Source organism: Coniophora puteana, assembly GCF_000271625.1.
Source record: "Coniophora puteana RWD-64-598 SS2 unplaced genomic scaffold CONPUscaffold_12, whole genome shotgun sequence".
Classification (NCBI taxonomy): Eukaryota; Fungi; Basidiomycota; class Agaricomycetes; order Boletales; family Coniophoraceae; genus Coniophora; species Coniophora puteana.
In genome coordinates this window covers 394,991-414,152 of record NW_006913064.1, presented here as the reverse complement: position 1 = coordinate 414,152, position 19,162 = coordinate 394,991, and the positions used below count along the sequence as shown (strand labels likewise).

The 19,162-nt window shown below is 55.0% G+C and overlaps 7 protein-coding genes across 7 annotated transcripts; 4 read left to right on the top strand and 3 right to left on the bottom strand.

The window, feature by feature from the left end:
• Positions 1 to 32: 32 nt before the first annotated feature.
• On the bottom strand, positions 33 to 3,123 carry CONPUDRAFT_146190 (uncharacterized protein; the record flags this gene model as incomplete). The annotated part of the gene is made up of 9 exons (XM_007774360.1): positions 33 to 623; positions 674 to 848; positions 875 to 1,371; positions 1,423 to 1,630; positions 1,707 to 2,047; positions 2,177 to 2,286; positions 2,711 to 2,764; positions 2,899 to 3,002; positions 3,068 to 3,123. The coding sequence occupies 9 exons, from the start codon at positions 3,121 to 3,123 to the stop codon at positions 33 to 35; spliced, it is 2,136 nt and encodes a 711-aa protein (XP_007772550.1).
• Positions 3,124 to 3,628: 505 nt separating this feature from the next.
• On the bottom strand, positions 3,629 to 6,316 carry CONPUDRAFT_146189 (uncharacterized protein; the record flags this gene model as incomplete). The annotated part of the gene is made up of 6 exons (XM_007774359.1): positions 5,966 to 6,316; positions 5,467 to 5,906; positions 5,210 to 5,417; positions 4,449 to 5,150; positions 3,811 to 4,397; positions 3,629 to 3,761 (listed from the first exon to the last, which is right to left on the bottom strand). Exons 1-6 carry the CDS (start codon positions 6,044 to 6,046, stop codon positions 3,629 to 3,631), a joined length of 2,151 nt encoding a protein of 716 aa, XP_007772549.1. The 5' UTR covers positions 6,047 to 6,316.
• Positions 6,317 to 6,727: 411 nt separating this feature from the next.
• CONPUDRAFT_129283 (uncharacterized protein) lies at positions 6,728 to 7,560 on the top strand. Its single transcript, XM_007774358.1, has 2 exons — positions 6,728 to 7,146; positions 7,231 to 7,560. Exons 1-2 carry the CDS (start codon positions 6,766 to 6,768, stop codon positions 7,492 to 7,494), a joined length of 645 nt encoding a protein of 214 aa, XP_007772548.1. The 5' UTR covers positions 6,728 to 6,765; the 3' UTR covers positions 7,495 to 7,560.
• Positions 7,561 to 8,227: 667 nt separating this feature from the next.
• CONPUDRAFT_146187 (uncharacterized protein) lies at positions 8,228 to 9,142 on the top strand (the record flags this gene model as incomplete). The annotated part of the gene is made up of 1 exon (XM_007774357.1): positions 8,228 to 9,142. One exon carries the CDS (start codon positions 8,228 to 8,230, stop codon positions 9,068 to 9,070), a length of 843 nt encoding a protein of 280 aa, XP_007772547.1. The 3' UTR covers positions 9,071 to 9,142.
• CONPUDRAFT_146186 (uncharacterized protein) lies at positions 9,116 to 11,723 on the bottom strand (the record flags this gene model as incomplete). The annotated part of the gene is made up of 1 exon (XM_007774356.1): positions 9,116 to 11,723. One exon carries the CDS (start codon positions 11,721 to 11,723, stop codon positions 9,666 to 9,668), a length of 2,058 nt encoding a protein of 685 aa, XP_007772546.1. The 3' UTR covers positions 9,116 to 9,665.
• A 241-nt stretch (positions 11,724 to 11,964) lies between these two features.
• CONPUDRAFT_139164 (uncharacterized protein) lies at positions 11,965 to 15,375 on the top strand. Its single transcript, XM_007774355.1, has 4 exons — positions 11,965 to 12,261; positions 12,337 to 12,770; positions 12,925 to 15,044; positions 15,102 to 15,375. Exons 1-4 carry the CDS (start codon positions 11,969 to 11,971, stop codon positions 15,156 to 15,158), a joined length of 2,904 nt encoding a protein of 967 aa, XP_007772545.1. The 5' UTR covers positions 11,965 to 11,968; the 3' UTR covers positions 15,159 to 15,375.
• Positions 15,376 to 15,819: 444 nt separating this feature from the next.
• On the top strand, positions 15,820 to 18,120 carry CONPUDRAFT_180601 (uncharacterized protein; the record flags this gene model as incomplete). Its single annotated transcript, XM_007774649.1, has 16 exons — positions 15,820 to 15,954; positions 16,026 to 16,099; positions 16,166 to 16,220; positions 16,303 to 16,365; positions 16,469 to 16,552; positions 16,623 to 16,837; positions 16,907 to 16,926; positions 16,998 to 17,044; positions 17,103 to 17,138; positions 17,192 to 17,278; positions 17,341 to 17,379; positions 17,430 to 17,474; positions 17,544 to 17,610; positions 17,673 to 17,760; positions 17,816 to 17,892; positions 17,945 to 18,120. 16 exons carry the CDS (start codon positions 15,820 to 15,822, stop codon positions 18,118 to 18,120), a joined length of 1,308 nt encoding a protein of 435 aa, XP_007772839.1.
• Positions 18,121 to 19,162: the final 1,042 nt, after the last annotated feature.

Here is a 19,162-nt window from a genome sequence, read left to right as displayed (position 1 = left end):
AGCCCCAGCAACTATGGGTATAGAGATCTCGCTCACCACTTGCCATTTGTGAGCCACATCGGTGGATGTCCTCCCCTGGCTCGCATGTCGTGGAATCGATTCTTCTCCAACTTAGAACGCTCAGCCCTGGTGGCCACCTGCATACAGCCGCCCTTTTCTTCAGCGGCAACAGAGAGAAATACGGTCGTCTCATGATGCAGCCACGGAAACCTAAGACCAGCTTCAGGGAAATCTCGAATGCAGTTCAAGATGTCGCTCAAGGTAGTCCCTCCACGAAACACGATGAACTCCTCTTCCCCTGGACCGGTGTATATGAAATAGAGACCGCCTTTGGACAAAAGTGTGTGGCTCATGACACCGTCAAGAATCAGCTGCACTCGCCCGAGAAACTCGTAGGAATGCGGAAGCTTGAAGGCGAGGTCGTCCTTGAACGGGGTATCTTCACAAAGGTGGCTCCGGAAGCGAAGGGATTCGCGGTCTCTCCAATGTTCGGGCAATGCGGGAATCTGGGAACTGGAGAGATCGAGGATGCGTGCCGGGAGTAAACGCTGTTCGTAGTCAAAGGCATTCATACCAGTGGGGCGGTTCCATATTGAGGGAATGACGTCAAGTGGTATGTACATCTGTGGTCGACTTAGCATGCAACGTCCAAGCGGGGTTTTAAGCAACGTACCGTTGAAGCCAGTCTCTGAACTCCGCTTAGCGGACTCAGCGGCATGGGGTCACATTCAAAAAGAGATGCGAGTGGGGAGCCGACAAGGTCGATGACGGCAATTTCTCCAGCCAGGTTACCAACGGCAATAATACCCAACGTGTAATCGAAGGCAAGCTGCGGGAGTGCAGCCAGGCTAGGCAAATCATCAGATGGTCGGACTCTGCCTGCTCAATATATGGCGCCTGAGCGTGTTTACAAAGAGAGATTTTAGAGCGATATGGATCATCTACCCAAAGCACATGGCATCCGGATGATCCAGTGGTCAAGGACATGGCGAGTGAGCTAGAAACTCTGTCGGGGTCTGAGATGGAATAGAGCTCGCTCGCGTCTGGGTTCAAGCTGTGCCGCAACGTGCACTTCCAAATACCGCCGTCTTTGGGTTCCCTCGGGTAATCATCTGTAGGATAAAAGGGCTTGATCCAGGAAAGCTCGGATGGTGTAACCATCCTATCGGAACAAAGGGACGGGGGATTTACGGTATGTGCACCCTTGAAGAACGAGACTTCCTCCACTTCACTGCACATGAAAGTAGACAGAGATAATGTCTGGATCTTGCAAGAGGGGGCCTGTGGTGAAGGAAGCGAATAAATTTTGATATTGACTGCGCCAACGGTCACGATGAGGCTATCCCAGATGCAAGCCTTGAACCGGGTTCCCTGAAGCGAACGCGTTTTAATGAGGGTTAGCTGCGGAAAATCCACGCTCACCTTTTCATCTAGTACATCCTCAACCGCGTAGAAAGCCCCCGTTTTCCAGTAGACAATATGAGGAATAGCCATATTATCCTTTGTTCCACAAACAACGAAATCGTTGTGAAGGAGCATGATGTCACTATACCCTACCAAGCTCCTAACTTCACTGAAAATTTGTCCCCCATCCACTTTGCAGAGGGCGAGAACTCGAAGGATTGGTACCCTGACACAAATATGAGCATGCGTTAGATGCGATAAAGGGAGAACTGTACCGAGTGTCTAATGCTGCAATCACGTACAACCGGCCGTCCTGGATTTCCGCCTCTCCGCTCAAGATAGGCCCCGGTAGGTAGCATCCTATGAGCGGGACCAGACCATTGTTTTCGAGAGCTGCCAAGTCATACAGATCTAGGCTGCTGCATACGGTGTCTGATGAGGCCACAAGGAGCCATCGCGCCTCGACTAGCCTCAGCCATGTTACAGAGCGGGGGAGATCTAATCTCCAGACAGATTTCGTCCCGACGGCATGGTTTTCCCATGTGTCACAGAGCGATGCTGCTCGACAAGTAATCGCTTCAACTTTCTCGGATGTCAATTGTTCGAGATTTTCAAGAGAACGCGGGAGGGGAACATGACCCGCCTGAACAGCTTTTGTAGAAGCGCGATCCATAGCTGCTTATCGCGTGTGGCTGCTTGGAGCACTCTGCAGGTCTGTTTCCACAGTAATGAGAGACTCAGTCAGCTAAAGCGTTTTATAAGAGAATCTTACGTTTCGCAAGGCCAGCGCCGTGAATATGCCCGTGTGCTCGACTATCAAAATGAGCAGCTCTTGAGGTATCTCGGTCAACATTCCGTCAAGTGATTGAAGGGTTGGGTTCTCTGGTTATCGGGAGATTGAGAGAATATGATAGAATCGACACAGCGCAGAGAATGTCCAGAGCAAGGGGTGGTTCAGATTTGACAGGAGGCTGCCGCTATGCCGCATGCGTTTTGATTGTCGTGAGATATTGAATATTGAACGTTGAACGTGAACAGCTCTCGCTAACCAGCGGAGTTTCAAAACAATTGAAAGCTCATTAATATTGTTGCGGCGTTTGCTCTCGTACTCTCTTACAAGAACACCAATATTCGGTTGAACTTCACGCTATTGTGTGTCAAACGCCTTCCGCATTAGAATGTAGTATATGGACAAGAATGGCTCTTCGTGACGTTAAACGCTACTAATGATGGAATTACTAGAGCATAATGAGGTCATCTTATCAGAAGCATAGCGAAAGGCACGACACCCGGCTTTGCAACCTACCAGGGAGACCCGTCTGACCCAAAACATTTTCACACTGGTAAACCGGTGTTCCGCCTGAAAGCAGTGTCACGTTGATGTTCTGGAAGGTGAGATCCGGACAGGGCGCAGAGGGGCTGCATGCGATATCGACGATCTTCATGCTATTCAACCCGTGTATATACGTGTGGCGGGACGACCAAGCCACTCACATTGGTTCTGTTGGTAGGTCCATGTGAGGTTTGAGAACGTCAGGTTCCTAAACTGATACCTCGATGGTATATCACCCTTGTTGTTATTATCTAGTATCAGTTCACTGCATACAGGTTTTAGTGCCGCGTAAGTCAGAGATGGTTGAGGGGCATCTGCACCTTTACTCACATTGACTTCAGCGATGTGACCGTTTGGTGACTATCTAAAATGGTGGTTGCGGGCATAGTATCTTAGATGTATTTTGTATCGGGCCTAAGATAGAAACTCAGCGTCAACGATGAGTAAATCATAGGTTGAGTATAGGCCTCGGCCCTCGACTTGGATCAGATTGCCGATGCTCCGGCTGTAAGGGTTTGTCTGGCAGTTTTTTTGGAGGGATTTATACAACTGTACCGTGTTGCAGGCCGTGATAGAACTATACACTGCACGACGCGCATCTAGATCTGGTTTCGAGGATATCTTCTGCTTTAAGGCAATCTCGAATGAGGATATGTATTGTTATACCGCTGCTATGAAACGTTGGGTTAAATTACAGAATGTTTCACCTGTTCTCCGTTCTCCCTTGGGCACTTACAGTTTCTCAGAAGGTTCAAGTTATGGGGATATCTGTTATTGCCTGACAGGCACCCAGCTGATCAGGCATTCAGTACCAGGGGCCACATGTCAATGCATTTTGGTTCTCCTTTGCTACGTATGAAATATTATGCATGAAGCCTTTTAATCTTCTGTTTAAGCGTGTGTGTCATCATTTCTCGTGGAAGTGCCCAGACGCTGTGTGGTAAATTCCGGCACAGCGTGATACAAGGTCTCCCAGCGAGGAAGGGCTCCTTCATACATCGGCTGCTCTGAGCCCAACGCGAGCCTTGACGTAGGTTAGCCCCGACCCTTGGGGTAACATTATACTCACTCACCACATGCCGTTTGTGAGCCACGTTGATGGAGACCCTCCCCGAGCTCGCATCTCATGAAATCGATTCTTCCCCAAGTCCCGACGTTCATTCCGAGTGGCTACCTTCATGCTTTGCTCCTTCGCGAAGCTGGAAAAAGACCGAAGTACGACCGGCTTATAGTCCAAGCCTGGGAACTTTAGGCCAGCCTCGGGGAAAGTGAAAATGCAGTTCAAGATGTCCTCCAGAGTGGTCCCGCCACGGAAGACGATGAATTCCTCTCCCCATGCTCCTGTGTAGACGAAGTAGAGTCCACCTTTGGAAAGTAGTGTATGACTCATATTGTCGCTTATTATCAGCTGCACGCGACCAAGAAACTCGAATGAATGAGAAAGCTCGAAGGCGAGGTCGCCCAAGAACGGAATGTTTTCACATTCGTGACTCCGGATGCGTAGCCGTTTGCGGTCTCTCCAGAGTTCGGGTAGAGTCTGAATTTCGGAGCTGTCGAGGTTACGAATGCGGTCTGCAAGTAAGTGTTGTTCATAGTCAAGCGAATTCATGTCAGTGGGGCGATTCAGCAACGAGGTAATAACGTCCAGCGGTATGATCGTCTGCGTCGAGGTCAGCAGAAAATGACATACGGAAACTAAGCAGCAACGTACAGTTGGAGTCAGCTTGTCAATATCACCGACTGGAGTCAACGGCAAGGGATCGCCTGCAGATAGAGAAGTGAATGGGGCGCCAACAAGGTCTACGATGGCAACTTCTCCAGCTAAATTACCGACTGCGATGATACCAGAGGCGTCATCAAAAGCAAGTTGCGGAAACGCAGCTAGACTAGGCAAATCGTGGGGTGGCTGGACTACCACCGACTCGGTGGGCGGCGTTCTTAAGGCGCTATAAAGAGACAATCCAAAGTGATAAGGCTGGTCTACCCAAAGTGCCTGTCCACCGATTGTTCCACTAGTCACAGAAGTTGCACCAGATGGACTGGTGAGCCTCTCGGGATCGGAGATGGAATAGAGCTCGCTTGCGTTTGGGTCCAGGCTGCGCAGCAGGCTACATCTCCAAACGCTCCCTTGTTCGCAATCCCCTGGGTAATCCTCGGGTGAACTAAAACTTTTGATCCAGGAAAGTTCGGTCGATGTTGAAACCCAACCGGTAAAGGGAAAGGTGATATTGATGGGCTGCGAACTCTTGAAGAACGAGACTTCCTCTACATCGCCGCACATCTCCGTAGCGAGAGGGAACGTATGAACGACGCAAGGTGGTGATTGTAGCGACGGCAGCGAATAAAGCTTTACGTCAACCGTGCCAATGGTCACGAGCAGGTTGTCCCAGATGTATGCTTTGAACCGGGTTCCCTGACAAGAACGCGTGTGTTGGCGGGGATTGGTCACTCACAAAGCGGAGACTCACTCACCCTGTAATCCGGCACCTTCTCGACTGCATGATTAAGCCCCGTTTTCCAATCAACAATGTGGGGTATCGCCACGTTATCCTTCGTTCCACAAACGATGACATCACGGTGAAGTAGCATGATGTCACCATAACCTGTTAAAGTCTGAATTTCTCCGAAGGATTGTAGATCGTCTACGTCACAAAGGGTGAGGACCTGCAGCTTCGGAACTCTTCAAAGAAAAGTGAGGATGCGCCAACACAACAAAGAGATAACCATACCGGGTGTCCAATGCTACGGCCACGTAAAGTCGGCCATCTTGGATCTCCGCTTCTCCGCTCAAGATGGGCCCCGGTACATAACATTCTGTGAGCGGGACGAGCCCACTGGTTTCCAAAGAAGCCAAATCATATAGCTCTAGACTGCTGCATACGGTATCCGAGGAGGCTATTAGGAGGAATCGTGACTCGACCAGCCTAAGCCATGTCACCGAGCGTGTGAGATCCGCTCGCCAGACTGTTTTTGCCCTGATGGTGTGGTTTTCCCAAGCGTTACAGAGCGATGCAGCTCGGCAAGTGATTGCCTCAACTTTCTCGGGCGTCAAGTGTTCGAGATTTTCAAGAGAACGCGAGAGGGGAACATGACCCGCCTGAACCAGCTTTTGTAGAAGCGCGATCCATAGCTGCTTATCGCGTGTGGCTGCTTGGAGCACTCTGCAGGTCTGTTACCAAGGTATTGTTGGTGTTCAGTCAGCTAAAGTATATTACAAGAGAATCTTACGCTTCGCAAGGCTAGCGCCGTGAATACGTCCGTATGCTCGACTATTAGAATGAGCAGCTCTTGAGGTATTTCGGTTAACATTAAGCCGAAAGCTTGAGGGTTGACTCTAGATTAAAACCTTCCGACGCGCAAAGAACGTTCAGAGCCGACGAGCCTGTTGTGCGTTCTGATCGTTGTGGGATGTTGAATGTGCTGAAGCGCTCCAGCGCTAGCGCTGAACGGCGGCGGAGTCCCAAACCGATTTCAATCTCAGCGAAGTGCACTCGTACGAATATATTTGGTGGCAAAGCAAAGACGTTGATCTAGTGCCACAACATGACATCGGTTCGACGTGTGCAGAGAATAGTGCAACCCAATCCTAGGCGCAAATCAGCAGTTTCTGATAGGTTGAAGAAGACGTCTATCATTGGCGGCGGCTTGGTGTATCTAGTAACTTAATGTCAGACGTATGTGGAGCTTAAAGCGCGGTGATCTTATCTGTCCGCGAGTATCAACCGCAACCCCAGATCACAATTAACGATACTGAATGGAAACGAGGAATTAGAATCATACACCTCAATACCCTGGAGGATCGGCCATTTTTGCAAGCACTGCTCCCTATGCACGTCTTGCTCGGTTCGCTGCTCGGTACTCGGTCCGCAAGTGACAGACGAAGATATCTTCACATGTAATCTTCAAGACGTCGAACACGTTTACGATGATAAGCGGCACGTCAAAACGCTTAAAAAAGAGTAGCTCACTTGTGGAACAATACTGCACTCCCCCGCCCGCTTCACTCCCACTCTACTGCCAGCGCCACCATGATCGCCACAACGCCTGGAGAATCCACGCGCATCCCACCCATCCACCCCGCGCATCCACCTCCGAATCTCTGTGACAGCGCCCCCTTCACCGAAGCACTCGCTGCCACCCTCGCCCGGCGGAGCGGAAAAGGCGGTCTTCTCGCGCTCGACCAGACTTTGCTACACAGCCCTGCGTTCACGCAGGGATGGAACGCCATGTTCGGCGCCGTGCGCGAGGGGTTCTCCGTGGAAGCAACCCTGAGGGAGCTCGCGATATGTCGCGTGGCCGTGCTAAATCGGGCCAGGTTCGAGTGGATCCAGCATGCGGGTCTGCTGAGGCAAGCGTGGATCGAGAAGATAGTCGGCGAGAGTCAGGAGGCAGAGAAGATGGCGGATGGAGTGCTGGAGCTGCTAGAGGTGGCACCTGCGCATGTGTTTGGGCCGCCGAAACATGGAGACGAGTCAGAGAACAAAGAGCGGCAGCGTTGGCGAGAGATGGGGAAGAAGCTAGGAATGGACGAGATGACGTTCGCTGTGCTCGCATACACGGATGCCATGACAAAGGACGTAGCCGTTCCCGAGGAGATCTGGGACCAGCTGAAGAAGGCGTTCGCCGACGAGGGAGACAGAGTTGACCAGCTTCTGGTGGAGATGACGGGTATCATTGCCGGGTATAACTGCGTCTCGAGGTTCTTGGTCGCTGTGGATGTGGCTGGGATGAAGGAGTGGAGCTCGAAGACTCAGTAGATAAGTAGATGCATTATGCACTTCAAATGCAGCGATACATGGACACATAGAAGGTCATGGGCTATCCTGTGGTGAATTAGGAGTACAAACGTAGAAACATATCATTGCATACTTAGCTGTATGCTCGTATCTTGACCTGTGGAGGTTTGTAATTTCAGCTCATAAGCGTGTCTAAAGCCCTTACATACTTAATTTTCCATCTGAGGAGCTGCTTATACTGATGGTTAAAGCTCAGTTTCATAAGCTATTGCGTAGACTTGACGTAGATCGGGGTCGGGTGTTACACCGATACTATCGTAAGAAGGTTCGAGGTGAAGTTGTAATCAAGTTACCGCAAGTTCGGCTGCGCCCTGCGGAATATCCCGGCGGAGCTACAAATGCGGTTCTGCTGAGACGTCCGAGTCGCGCTTGAACATTTTGTTCTCTGCTTTCTGGGTTCTTGCTATGTCCTGGAATACAGTATCTGGTAGCTAGCTTGTGTTCACAACAATCCAAACTATGTCCCGTTTCTCACCGAATGCTATCCGGAACTCTATGTTAAACGCTTTAAACGCTCTGCGCACCGGCGAGTAGACTGGGTCCGCGACCAATCTGGTGGCGTCAAAATCTGGCACATGCCCAACTTATGTTCTCGTGAACAAGCAGAAACGGACTCTTCATCAGCACCGTCGTATAAAAAGATGCACGTCTCCCCGACTCAGCACTGTCCCTGCCCAGATCTCTTAGCCTTACCATGACCAGCGTCCCCGTCCCAGATCTAGGACCAGGACCAGGGCCAGGATCAGGACCAAGCGAATCCACCAGAATCCCGCCCATCCACCCCTCAAACCCTCCCCGCCACCTCACGGGCAACCAGCCCTTCACCGACGCCCTCGCATCCGCCGTCGCGCGCCGCATCTCCGAGTCCCAAAAACCCACCTCCGCTAGCACCGGCGCCAGCACCAGCACCACCCCGAGCGCCAGCCTTCTCGCGCTCGACCAAGCACTCCTCTACAGCCCCGCCCTCACGCGCGGATGGAACGCGTTCTTCAGCGCGCTGCGCACGGGGTGCACCGCGGCTGTCGGAGACGACCTGCGCGAGCTCATCATGTGCCGCGTCGCGGCGCTGAACCGCGCGCGGTTCATGTGGGCGCAGCATCGCGCGCTGCTGGCGCGGGCGTGGGCCGCGCGGCTCGGAGCGGGAGCGGAGGCGGAAGCAGAGGAGAAGGAGAAGGCCAGCGGTGTGCTAGCCCTGCTCCAACACGCACCACCGCACGCATTCGCGCCCCCATCCGCCCCAGACCCCACCTCAGAACCCCAAACCGCCCAGCAGAACTGGCGCGCTGAAGGCGCACAGCTGGGGATGGACGAGAGGGTGCTCGCGGTGCTCGCATACACAGACGCGATGACGAGAGACGTCTCCGTTTCCGATGCCGTCTGGGCTCAGCTCAAAACCGCGTTCACCGATGAAGGTGACGGGCTGGAACAGGTGCTGGTGGAGATGACAGGTATCATTGCGGGGTATAACTGCGGCTCGCGGTTCTTGGTCGCGCTGGATGTCGGTGGAATGAAGGATTGGGACAACGCCAATGAGTAGGGTTTTTCATTGTGGTGTTTCAACGTGCAGAGAAATGGCAATATGCCCGAGAACCAAGATTCAAGACAATCCAAAACATCGAGACCTGATTCATGGTAAATCGCGAGTAAGCGATCTTTGGTATTACATTACTGGTACTAGTACTACGTGCGGTTCAGGGTAAAGTAACATACATGCATATATGGAACGGAGTTCATCAGCGTCAGCGTCAGCTATCGTAAACGTAAGTCCAGGAAACTCGGATACAGTGTTAGTTTGGGTTTTCTTCTACAGTATGTGTTGATATTCCTTCTTTTCAATATTGTCGCTTGTTTTCTTCTACAATGTTGTTGATGCTCTTCTTCTTCTTCTCGTTATTCGTCGTTTCGTATCTTCTTCGTGATCGTCCGTCGGCGTCGTCAGGTAGCGAACGTAGCAAAATGAAAGCGAAAATCAAAACGGTCGAAAATCGTGAAAAACGGAGGGCGAGAAAGTGCTTTCGGTGCAGGTGGGATGAGACCCCACCCCACGCAACATCGTCCAACGAGGCGGAACGTCCACCTCGAACTCTATACTCCGTACGTCTCTGTCCAGCAACCACGTTGACATGGGCAACCTAGACCCGCGCCGCCCGCCGCGCAACAGAGTACGGTCGCGACTGCAACGCGTCCTCCTCGCGCGTGATGCTCGGCTTCCAGATCTCGAACGCGCCCGCCGGCCTCGTGGCCGTCGGCATGCGCACAGGCGCGACTGACGCAGAGCGCGCGTGCGCGTGCAGGTTCGACGTGCGCAGCGGGGACGGGGACGGCGGGCGGCGGTGGGCGTCCGCGCGGACGCGGTCTGCCGCCGGTGTCGTCGCAGACGCAGACGGGGAAGACCCGGCTCGTGCGCCGGACCCAGATGCCCCGTAGGATGCTGCGGGTGCAGCGCTCGCCGAACGCTGCCTCACCCTCCCCTTCTCCTCGTGCGTGAGCCCGCTCGGGCCCGCCACGTGCGGCGCGCCCGTGTACCCCAACCCGCTCATCCCGCGCTCCCGCGCAATCCGCTCCCCCACCGCCCTCTGCGCCTCCCGCGCGCTCTCGTCGATCGGATCCCCCACCGCGCCGCGTCGCCCACTGCGCTCGCGCTCCAGCGCCTCGCGGAACTGCTCCTCCGCGAGCGCGCGAATCGCATGCACCGCGGCCCTGTGGTCCCTCACCAGCGCCTCCTTCTCCTCCGCGAACGCGCCTGCGAGGGTGGATGCAAGTTGCGCTTGGAAGGACGCTTTCGCTGTGGCAATCATGGGCGCAAGCGAGGCTTCGATGGACGTGCGCAGGCGGGTTTTCCATTCGTTAGTGGGCTCGAGCGGGGAAGCGCTTGCGTGGGAAGATGAGGCCGAGGGCGGGGACGAGGATGGGGCGCCGCCGGAGTGGGAGTGGGAATGGGAGTGGGAGTGGTCATTACTGCTGCTTCCGCTGGCACTGCGATTACCGCGGCTGCTGGGGCGGGAGCTGGCGTGAGAGCTCTTGCTGACGGCACTGCCTGCGCTGCCTGCGCTAGACGCAGCTTGGAAGGACTGTGAGCCTAGTTGGCCATAGTGTGTAGAGCGGTTGTGCTGTGCCTGTTCGCCTGGCGCTGGGGTGTTCGGGGTCCATGGGCGGTAGGACCCCGCCGAGATGCCTGGGGTCCATGGTCGCGCAGAGGCGGAGCGTTCGGTGGGCATATTGGGCGTCCATGGTCTGTGAACGGTCGGCTTGTCTGCTGAGGTGCTTGCGGTGCGCGGCCGTGCTGACGCCCAGGTGCGATAGCTAGCAGAAGTTGAGGGATCGACGCGGCTCGCGGCACTGGACGTCCTCGTCCGCGTGGTGGGGAAATGCGCCCCATACGACCCTCCAGCTACAGGCACGGCCTGACTGGCGTTGCTCCCTGTTCGCGTCCGACTCGGTTCGCGCGAGTACGACCGTGCCCTTGCCCTGCCCGCGGACTGATACGACGTGTGGTTCAAGCTCGGCCCCAAACCGGAGCCGAAGACGCTCCGCTCCCGCTCAATCCTCGCCATAATCGCGTGCTGCTCCTGCGCAAGCGCGTCCGCCCAGTCCTCGTCGATCGGCTGCCCCGCGGCCCACTGGCGCTCGGCGCGCTCCCGTGCGAGCGCGATGCGGTACTGCTCCTCGGCGAGGGTGCGGATGGTCTTCATCGCGGCGTGGTGCTCGTTTGCGATGACGTCGCGCCGCTCGGCGTTGCGCGCGCTGGGGTGCGCGTCGAGCTTGGCCTGGACGTGCTGCTTCGCGGCGGCGACCATGGAGCGCAGGCTCTCCTCGATGTCCCTGCGGAGACGCTGTTTCCACGCGTCGTCTGGCTCGAGCTCGGCGTGTGCGGTGGCGTGAGTATGCGCGGCGGAGGCGTGCTTGGTAGCCAGGGGCCGAGGGGCGCGTGAGGCGGCCGTGTACGCGGGGATAGGAGCGGTCTGAGGTCGGGTGGGGGCAGAGACGCGGCGCTTGTGGGCGTAGGATACGGGTATGGGGATTGGGGCGGTTGGGGCGGGGTTTGGAGCAGCATAGCGGGGAATGACGGCAGGCTGGGGCTGGTTGGGTGTGGCTGAGCGAGGACTGGGATTGGGAGGTGAGGTGGAGGTGGGGTGGCTGGTTGTGCGTGGGCGTGATGAAAGGAAGGGAATGCGCGGAAAGGACACCATCGCGTTGTCAGAGTTGGAGGCAGGAGGAGAGAGAGCCTTGTCCGTATGAAAGGACGAGTGAGGATGGGGCCGTCGGCAGGGGAGGAGAGCACACCAGGTTGGGCTACTTATAATATAATAGTAAAACTAGTAACGGGGGCCGAGTTAAAGCGATGCTCAAGACGGGTATCTTTATTATACTGTTTCTATGCGAATTGTAACCAAGTGGTAGACCTTGTTATTCTCTCACTCACCACAACATCATCATGGGCCCACCAAGGAGAGCGCGCTCGACATCCACAACGTCCCCCAACGCACCCACCTCTCCATCCCCAGACGTCAACAGACCATCCTACGCCCCATCAGCAACACCAGATGGCGCGACGGGCCTCGGAATGTCCCCCGCCTATCGATACGCATACAACCTCAAGGTCCTTCGCAGACACGACCCATCCATCATCTCCATCTTCGACCAGTTCCACCATATATGTGTCTACCACTTTGATGGAGAGAAATGGGAGAAACAGGGCTACGAAGGCACCATGTTCCTCTTCGAGAGGCAAGTACACCCCATCCTTCATCCATCCATCCACCCTCCATCTAACACACATCGTCAACCCCTCTCACCATCCAGAGAATCCTATCCACCCTATGGATTCTACGTCCTCAACCGCGTCGGCTCAGACGACTACGTCCAGCTCCTCTACCCCGAAGACGCCTACAAAATAATGACAAAAGAGATCCTCGCCATCCGCTCATTCCCCGCCTTTGCCTCTGCCCGCATCGCCCGCGCAGCCGCCTCCCTCCCACCAGGCACAGCGACCACAGGCCCCAACGCCAAGTTCCATCCCGCATTTGCCTTCAACCCCGCATCCATGGAGGGCGTCGACAAGGGCCCATCGCAGGTCATCGGTCTCTGGTCCTACGACCCCGTTACCCTCCGCGAGGTCCTCTGGCGCGTCCACTCCTATCTCGTCTCGCACGAGCCCTATCCAGAGCAGTTCCGCTACGGTCCAGATCGCCCCCAGCCGTCTGGGCGGGTGCCCTCGCGCAACGGCATGCATATGTGTAAGTGTGCTCCCCTTTCATATCTGTCCATGTGGGCGTCCTTCATTTCGCTAATCGACATGCCCCCTGCTGCGTCTTCATCTCTCATCTCCGACATTTTCCCTTGGTCGTCGTTTTCGACTTTTTGTATTCTGGACGTGCACATGGACACCAGCCAACCCGACGCATCATCGCTCCACATCGAGCGCTTCTCTCACCGGCAGCGAGCGCTTCGCCGTCATCTCCGAATCCGACGAGGACACCCAGCCGGCGACCGCGAAACCCGGGACCGGCGCACAAGGCGCCTCAGAACTTGACAAGCTCTTCGCCAAGCTCGGTACTCCCGCTCAGCCGCCGCCTCCCGCTGCCCAACCACCGCCTCCCACCCAACCCAATAATCTGCTCGCACAGCTTACGAGTCAATTTCAGTCGCCCAATGCCAATGCCAACGTCGGTGGCGCTCCCAGCGTGCAAACCCAACCCCAACCTCGGGGTATATCGCTTCTGGACACGATCTTCGCATCCGCAACGCCGCCTCCGCAGGCTAGTCTAGCTCAAGCCTTGTCGCCCTACCAGCACGGCCAGTCCCCTCAAGCGCGCCACACTCATGCTCAATCGCCGCAGGCGCGCTATGCCCAGGCCCAGTCGCAGCACCAGTATCAGCAGCAGCAGCAGCAGCAGCAACACCATCGCCAGGCCTCGGACCGCATCATTTTGCACCAGCACCAGCACCAGCACCAGCACCAGCATCAGCAACAACAGCACCAGCAGCAACAACAGCCCATCCCGATTCCGATTCCCATCCCGATGCAAGTCCAGCGCCAGTCCCAGTCCGCACACCAGCCGCCCATCCTCTCGCCGCGCCCGAAACCGTCCGCGCTCCCGCAGGTGCTGAACCAGGACGTGCTGCACAGTCTGCTCGGCATGCCGCGCACGCCGTCGAGCGCGTCGTCGTCCGGCGCGGATGCGCGCTCATCGGAGGAGGAGGGGGACGGGGACGGGGATGATGCGTCGAGCGACGGGGTGGAGCCGGTGAATGGGTATGGGTATCATGCTGCGTATGGTGGTGGGCAGCAGCGGGGGCACGGGTATGGACAGGGGCGGGGGCAGGGATTCGGACAGGGATTCGGACAGCCGCACGGCGCGCGGTTGATGCCCGGGCAGAGTTTCGCGGGGTCTGTGAGCTCGATGGGCTCTGTCGGTATGGGATCGCCGAGCGGGCAGGTGCTGGGCGATGTGACGCCGAGGCCGCCGCTCAAGGGCTTTGCGAGCGCGAGTTCGGCCTCGGGGTCGGGGTCTGCGTCTGCGTCGCTGTCGGGATCTGGGTCGGGAACGGGTGGCCCAGGATCGACGGGGATGAATCATGATATGGCGATCATCAACGAGCGGCTGGGTGTCGCTGCTGCGTCGCAGGCGCAGGCGATGGTGTATAGGCATAGCAGCTCGAACTCGGACGCGACTGTTACGGGGCCGTATGGGTACCAGCGCCAGCAGCAGCAACAGCAACAGCACTTCCAGCCCCACCAACCCCCGAACCCATACACCCACCCGAGCGCCCCTCCGCGCCGCCTCCTCAGCGGCGGCATCAACTCTCCCCCGCCCGTGCGCACCGGCTCCGTGCAGGCTCCGACGGGGCCGAGCGTGAGCGCGCCGAACGCGAACGCGCGCAGCCGCACGCTCGTGCCGTTTACGGATCCGTCGGCGCTGTGGCCGTATCCGCGCGCGCCTGTGGATGACCGTTACGGTGGCGGCGGGGGAGGTGGAGGTGGTGGTGGTGGTGGTGGTGGTGCGTTGTCGGCGGAGGACGAGGGTGGAGAGGTTGTGGAGCTTGATTTTGCGGATACGTCTGCGTTGAGTGATCCGGGTGCGTTTGTGCTGCAGCAGAACCAGAGCCAGAACCAGAATCGGGGTGGGGGCGCGAATGGTGCTGGAGCTGGTCGGGGACAGGGGAGGATGAATGGTGGCGAAAGTTCGAGTGCGAACGGGTCGGAAGGCGGTGGTGGTGGTGGCGGGCGGAAGGGGAAGAAGGGCCGGAAGGAGCGTGCGGGGGCGGACGGGAGCAGGGCGAGAGAGCGCGCGGCGATCGAGGCGAGCTGGGATGTGCCCGCTGGCGCGTCGCCGCCGAGTCATTCGATGAATGCTTCTGGGAACGGGAACGGGGGCATGGACAAGGCAGCAGCAAAGGACGCGCTGCTGGCGTCGCTGCTCGGGCGCGAGGCGGAGGCGCACGAGGGGCGCTCGTTTAGGGGGCTGGGGAGGAACGATTTTGTGAGGGAGGTGTTGATGCTTATACATGTGCGTGTTTTTCTCTCTTTTCTATTTTATTTTGGGCTGACGTTGGTGATTTCGCAGACAGACCGTGCATTTGTGGACTCTGTGTACAGCGCATATGCCGCGCGTGCGTCCTGAATATGTCGATCCGAGTGTAGTATGTATAGGGTAGGGTAGGATGAGGGTGCGGTCCCGCCCGGTGGATGTTTGTTGTCTGTCCGTTTGTTGCAATTGACTGTACCCACTCACTGCATTGTCCATATCTGTATCCTCACTCTAGCACTCGTCATGTGGTTATCCCAATTTGTTTGCGCTACAGTTATCCGCACAATGCACCGTAGAACGAATAACACATCTTGTCTTCGTGCTCTCTGTATCACCTCAGGTCGTGAAGGCGGCCGGCAGTCGACGCGCCCACACTGCATCGAGAAGGTCCGTATGAGCGAATTGAACGCGGAGGTGGCGCAAGATGTGGCGCGAGTCGTCAGCTGGGCCGTCCAGAGCCCAATGCGACCTCCGCGGGCACTTTCACCCCACTTTACGCTTCGTTCTGTGTTTCTCTCATCGCTCCAGAATAGAATGCGGCAGTCATAGGACCGTTCGTGCTCCAATGGCAGGGGTGTGGTCGCGTTCTGTGGTTGTGCGTTCGTGGCTCAGAGCGGTCCCGGGCCGCTCGCAGCTGCTTTACAGCTCTCGCATGGACCTCTCGCCATCCTAGATAAAATGCTCTCAACGGAAGGGTGATGACATTCCCCTTCGCGTCAGAAACGCGCTGTCGTATATATCATCGTGGACGCCAATGCGACCTCTTCTTTACCTTCTAGTTGGATTAATTATGTTACCGAGCGTGGCCGCTCTCGCCGCCACCACCTCTCGGTATGCGAACACCTGTGCCCTGAGTCCTCTGGGCCCGGGTCGGGACGATACGGATCAGGTTAGTGTGTTACGCCATATCGACGTTTTAAATTGCAGGTTTGTGCTAACTAGTGGCACCACCATTTCAAGGTCGTTTCCGCCATCGAGAGATGCGGGCATGGAGGGTTGACTGTGTTTGAGGAGGGCGAGTATAACATCACAAGGTAATACATAACCACCCGTTCCCTTGTATGCGTTTCCCTTGGTGCTTAAGTGATGTTAATGGACAGGAGAATGTTATGGAACCTCACGTCTTCACGCGTCGAGCTGCACGGATACCTGAGCGTAAGCAGTATCATATGCCTGAATGAACCCGGTTAGAATGCAGCTGGGTGCTGATTGTGGCTCTTGTATGTAAACGTTACAGTTCCAGCCGGACTACGAGTATTGGCTGCAGAACAGCAGCACCTACCGCGTTGTCTACATCCAGGTGAGCATTCCATATTTTCAGGCTTCGTGAATTGGTGCGCTGGAGCCATATGATAAATGAAACGCTGACATTGTGGGCTCTTCTCCCTCTCGTCCGACGCCAGTCTCAGGCATCCTGGTTCGTTGTCACCGGATCAGACTTCGAGATAGACGCGTACAACACCGGCGGGATAAACGGAAACGGACAGGTACGCCACAAAAGAATCGCCACAATAGACCTGTGTCTCATCCGGACTGACAATCCGTGTGTCTCGCTAGCCTTGGTGGGAATACTACACCACCGTCCCAAGACTCGGCGGCGACGGACGGCCGCTCGCGCTCACGGTCTACCAGGCGGCCCGCGGCACGATTTCCAACTTCCGCATCGAGGCGCCGCCGTTCTGGTGCAACTGCATTGCGGAGTCTAGCGACATCGTGTACGATGGTATGTTGTGCAATGCGACGAATACGAACCCAGAGTTTTATGGCCAAAAGTTCGTCATGTTCGTTACTCCAAGGGATGAGTGCGGATTTACTGAAATTATGCACTCGAATTCTCAAAGCATCGTTCCAAACACTGATGGTAGGAATTTGTATGCTTTGCTTTGGTCAACCCTTCACCCTGATATGGTGGGTCCAATGTTTTCTCAACAGGGATCGATACCTACAGGGTCGATAACCTGACACTACGGAATTGGGATGTGAGTTAAATCCATTTTTGTTAGATGTTTGTTCCGACGAGTACTTTCTTACTTCAAGATTACTAGCGGTGATGACTGTATTGCCGTGAAGGGCGTAAGTTAAGGTACATCCGACATTAATTAAGCGACAGCTTATAACGGGTGCAGAACACGACGAACATGCTGGCTAGCAATGTTACGTGCCGCGGCGGCAATGGTCTCGCCTTTGGCTCTCTGGGGCAATACATTGATCTGGTACGTTGATTGTAGCTGATTTATGGCAGAGCGTTGCAATATCAGCTGATGCTATCCCATAGCCAGATTATGTGGAGAACGTGACAATGGAAAACCTCCATGCAGGTTCTTTGCGTTTGTTCCGCTTTATGATGCTGAGATTTTGTTTCAGGTTTTGCGAATCAATCCTGAGATCGAGCCCAATATGATGTACGGGGTGAGTAAACATTCCCTCTGTGACCTCGAACGTGGCTGTAGAGCTGATAAGTCGACGTATGTCTCTTAGGTCTACCTAAAATCTTGGAGCGGAACTGTCAACGGAACACCGCCTGATTATGGAGGCGGAGGCACAGGTTTGGCTGAGATACATCAAGAATGAATGCCCATGAATTATGTCTGATATTGACTGTTACAGGTTCCGTTAAGAATGTGGTTATCCGCAATGCTTTGCTGGATAACGTCACTACACCCGTTGCGCTGTACCAAACGAGTAAGGCATACCCGTGAGTACCGACACCACGCACTAAGTAGTGAGCTGAGGCTTGATGCTGGCGGCAGCGGTGATGCACCGTCAAAGTATCAGTTCGGGAACCTCACGTTCTCGAACTTCACAGGGACCTACCAACAGAACCCGCGTGAGTGATTCACCCGCCACACGTACTGTACATGGGTTGAGTGGCTTGAGAGTCGTCGATATTGCATGCAGCCCCGCTGCGCCCTGTCCGGATCTCACCTTCGAGAACATTAACGTGACACTGCTGTCAGGCGGAACACCAGTCTACCAATGCGAAAATATTTTGGGCCATACAGGTCTCCCTGGTAGGTTTAATAATCGGGTGCCATGCCTTTCGCTATGTTTCTGACGATATGGTCCCTAATGTTCTAGTATCCTGTAACTCCACTATCAATAGTGTTTAACGTCGCGATGAGGGGTAATTCTTGTCCATACACTAGAGTTTGATGCGGAATGCGTAGGAATAAATAACAAATATTCGGTAAGACATAGGTCTCTCCAAGGAGGGAAAGCAAAACATAAAGCTGAAAATAAACACTAAAAACCAAGGGTCCAGGTCGTGAACTGCATCGTGTACGCTCATCAGAATCGTTACTTTGGTCCACCACCATATGTTTGCCATCCATTAATCACTCTAAATCTTCATGTTGAGACGGGACCAATGCTTAGTGAAGCAAGATTGAATGTGATGTGCGGTACTCTTACCTCTTACGCCGCAAATCCTTCATGCTGCTCACGATCAACGAGTTCTATATCTTCCTCTTGATCAGCGTGGCCCTGAGCTTGGGTCGTTCTTCGGAAAGCAATTGTACTGAGTGCCTGTCTCGTTCAAGTTGTTTCTGTGCCTCCCATCACCTGGTCCGTGTAATTTTTGCGGAGGGAAATAATAAACCATGGCCCAAGCATACAGTATATCATCATCATACATCCCCACCCGATATAATAGACACTTGTGCTGTGGAGCCAGGTCTAGGATGTTGAGGGATCTCAGTCAAAATGTAATGTCGGGCGAACACATGATGAATCTACTCTTACGATTCTTTTTGAACCATACCTGTTGAGAAGAGCAAGTAGATCCCAGATGACAAAACTGATCCTAATTGAGTTTACCAACTCTATGCGACCTCACGGAGAGCTCACCAACTGAAGTAAAGCAAACCATGCTCAAAAAGCTTCTGTGCAATACTCCTGAATCGGAATGCAGAACCTCCTAATCTGAGCTCCCGTAAATGCGACAAACACCTATGTGCCGCCATCATCAACAAAAGCATCTCAAGTAGCATGGAAACTTCAGATGAGACAGGGTCCAGCCATTTCAGAGATAACGATGGACTAGATGAGGCACAATATGGAAAGCCCAGAAGAATATACTCTTGTGCTACCGCAAGGAA

Excerpts from the sequence above, each read along its gene's own strand:
- CONPUDRAFT_129283 (XM_007774358.1), top strand. The coding sequence starts at position 6,766 with ATGATCGCCACAACGCCTGGAGAATCCACGCGCATCCCACCCATCCAC. Across the intron at positions 7,147-7,230 it reads CAGAGAAGATGGCGGATGGA|CGTTGGCGAGAGATGGGGAA; the intron begins GTGCTGGAGCTG and ends AAAGAGCGGCAG.
- CONPUDRAFT_139164 (XM_007774355.1), top strand. The coding sequence starts at position 11,969 with ATGGGCCCACCAAGGAGAGCGCGCTCGACATCCACAACGTCCCCCAAC. Across the intron at positions 12,262-12,336 it reads ACCATGTTCCTCTTCGAGAG|AGAATCCTATCCACCCTATG; the intron begins GCAAGTACACCC and ends CTCACCATCCAG. Across the intron at positions 12,771-12,924 it reads GCGCAACGGCATGCATATGT|CCAACCCGACGCATCATCGC; the intron begins GTAAGTGTGCTC and ends CATGGACACCAG.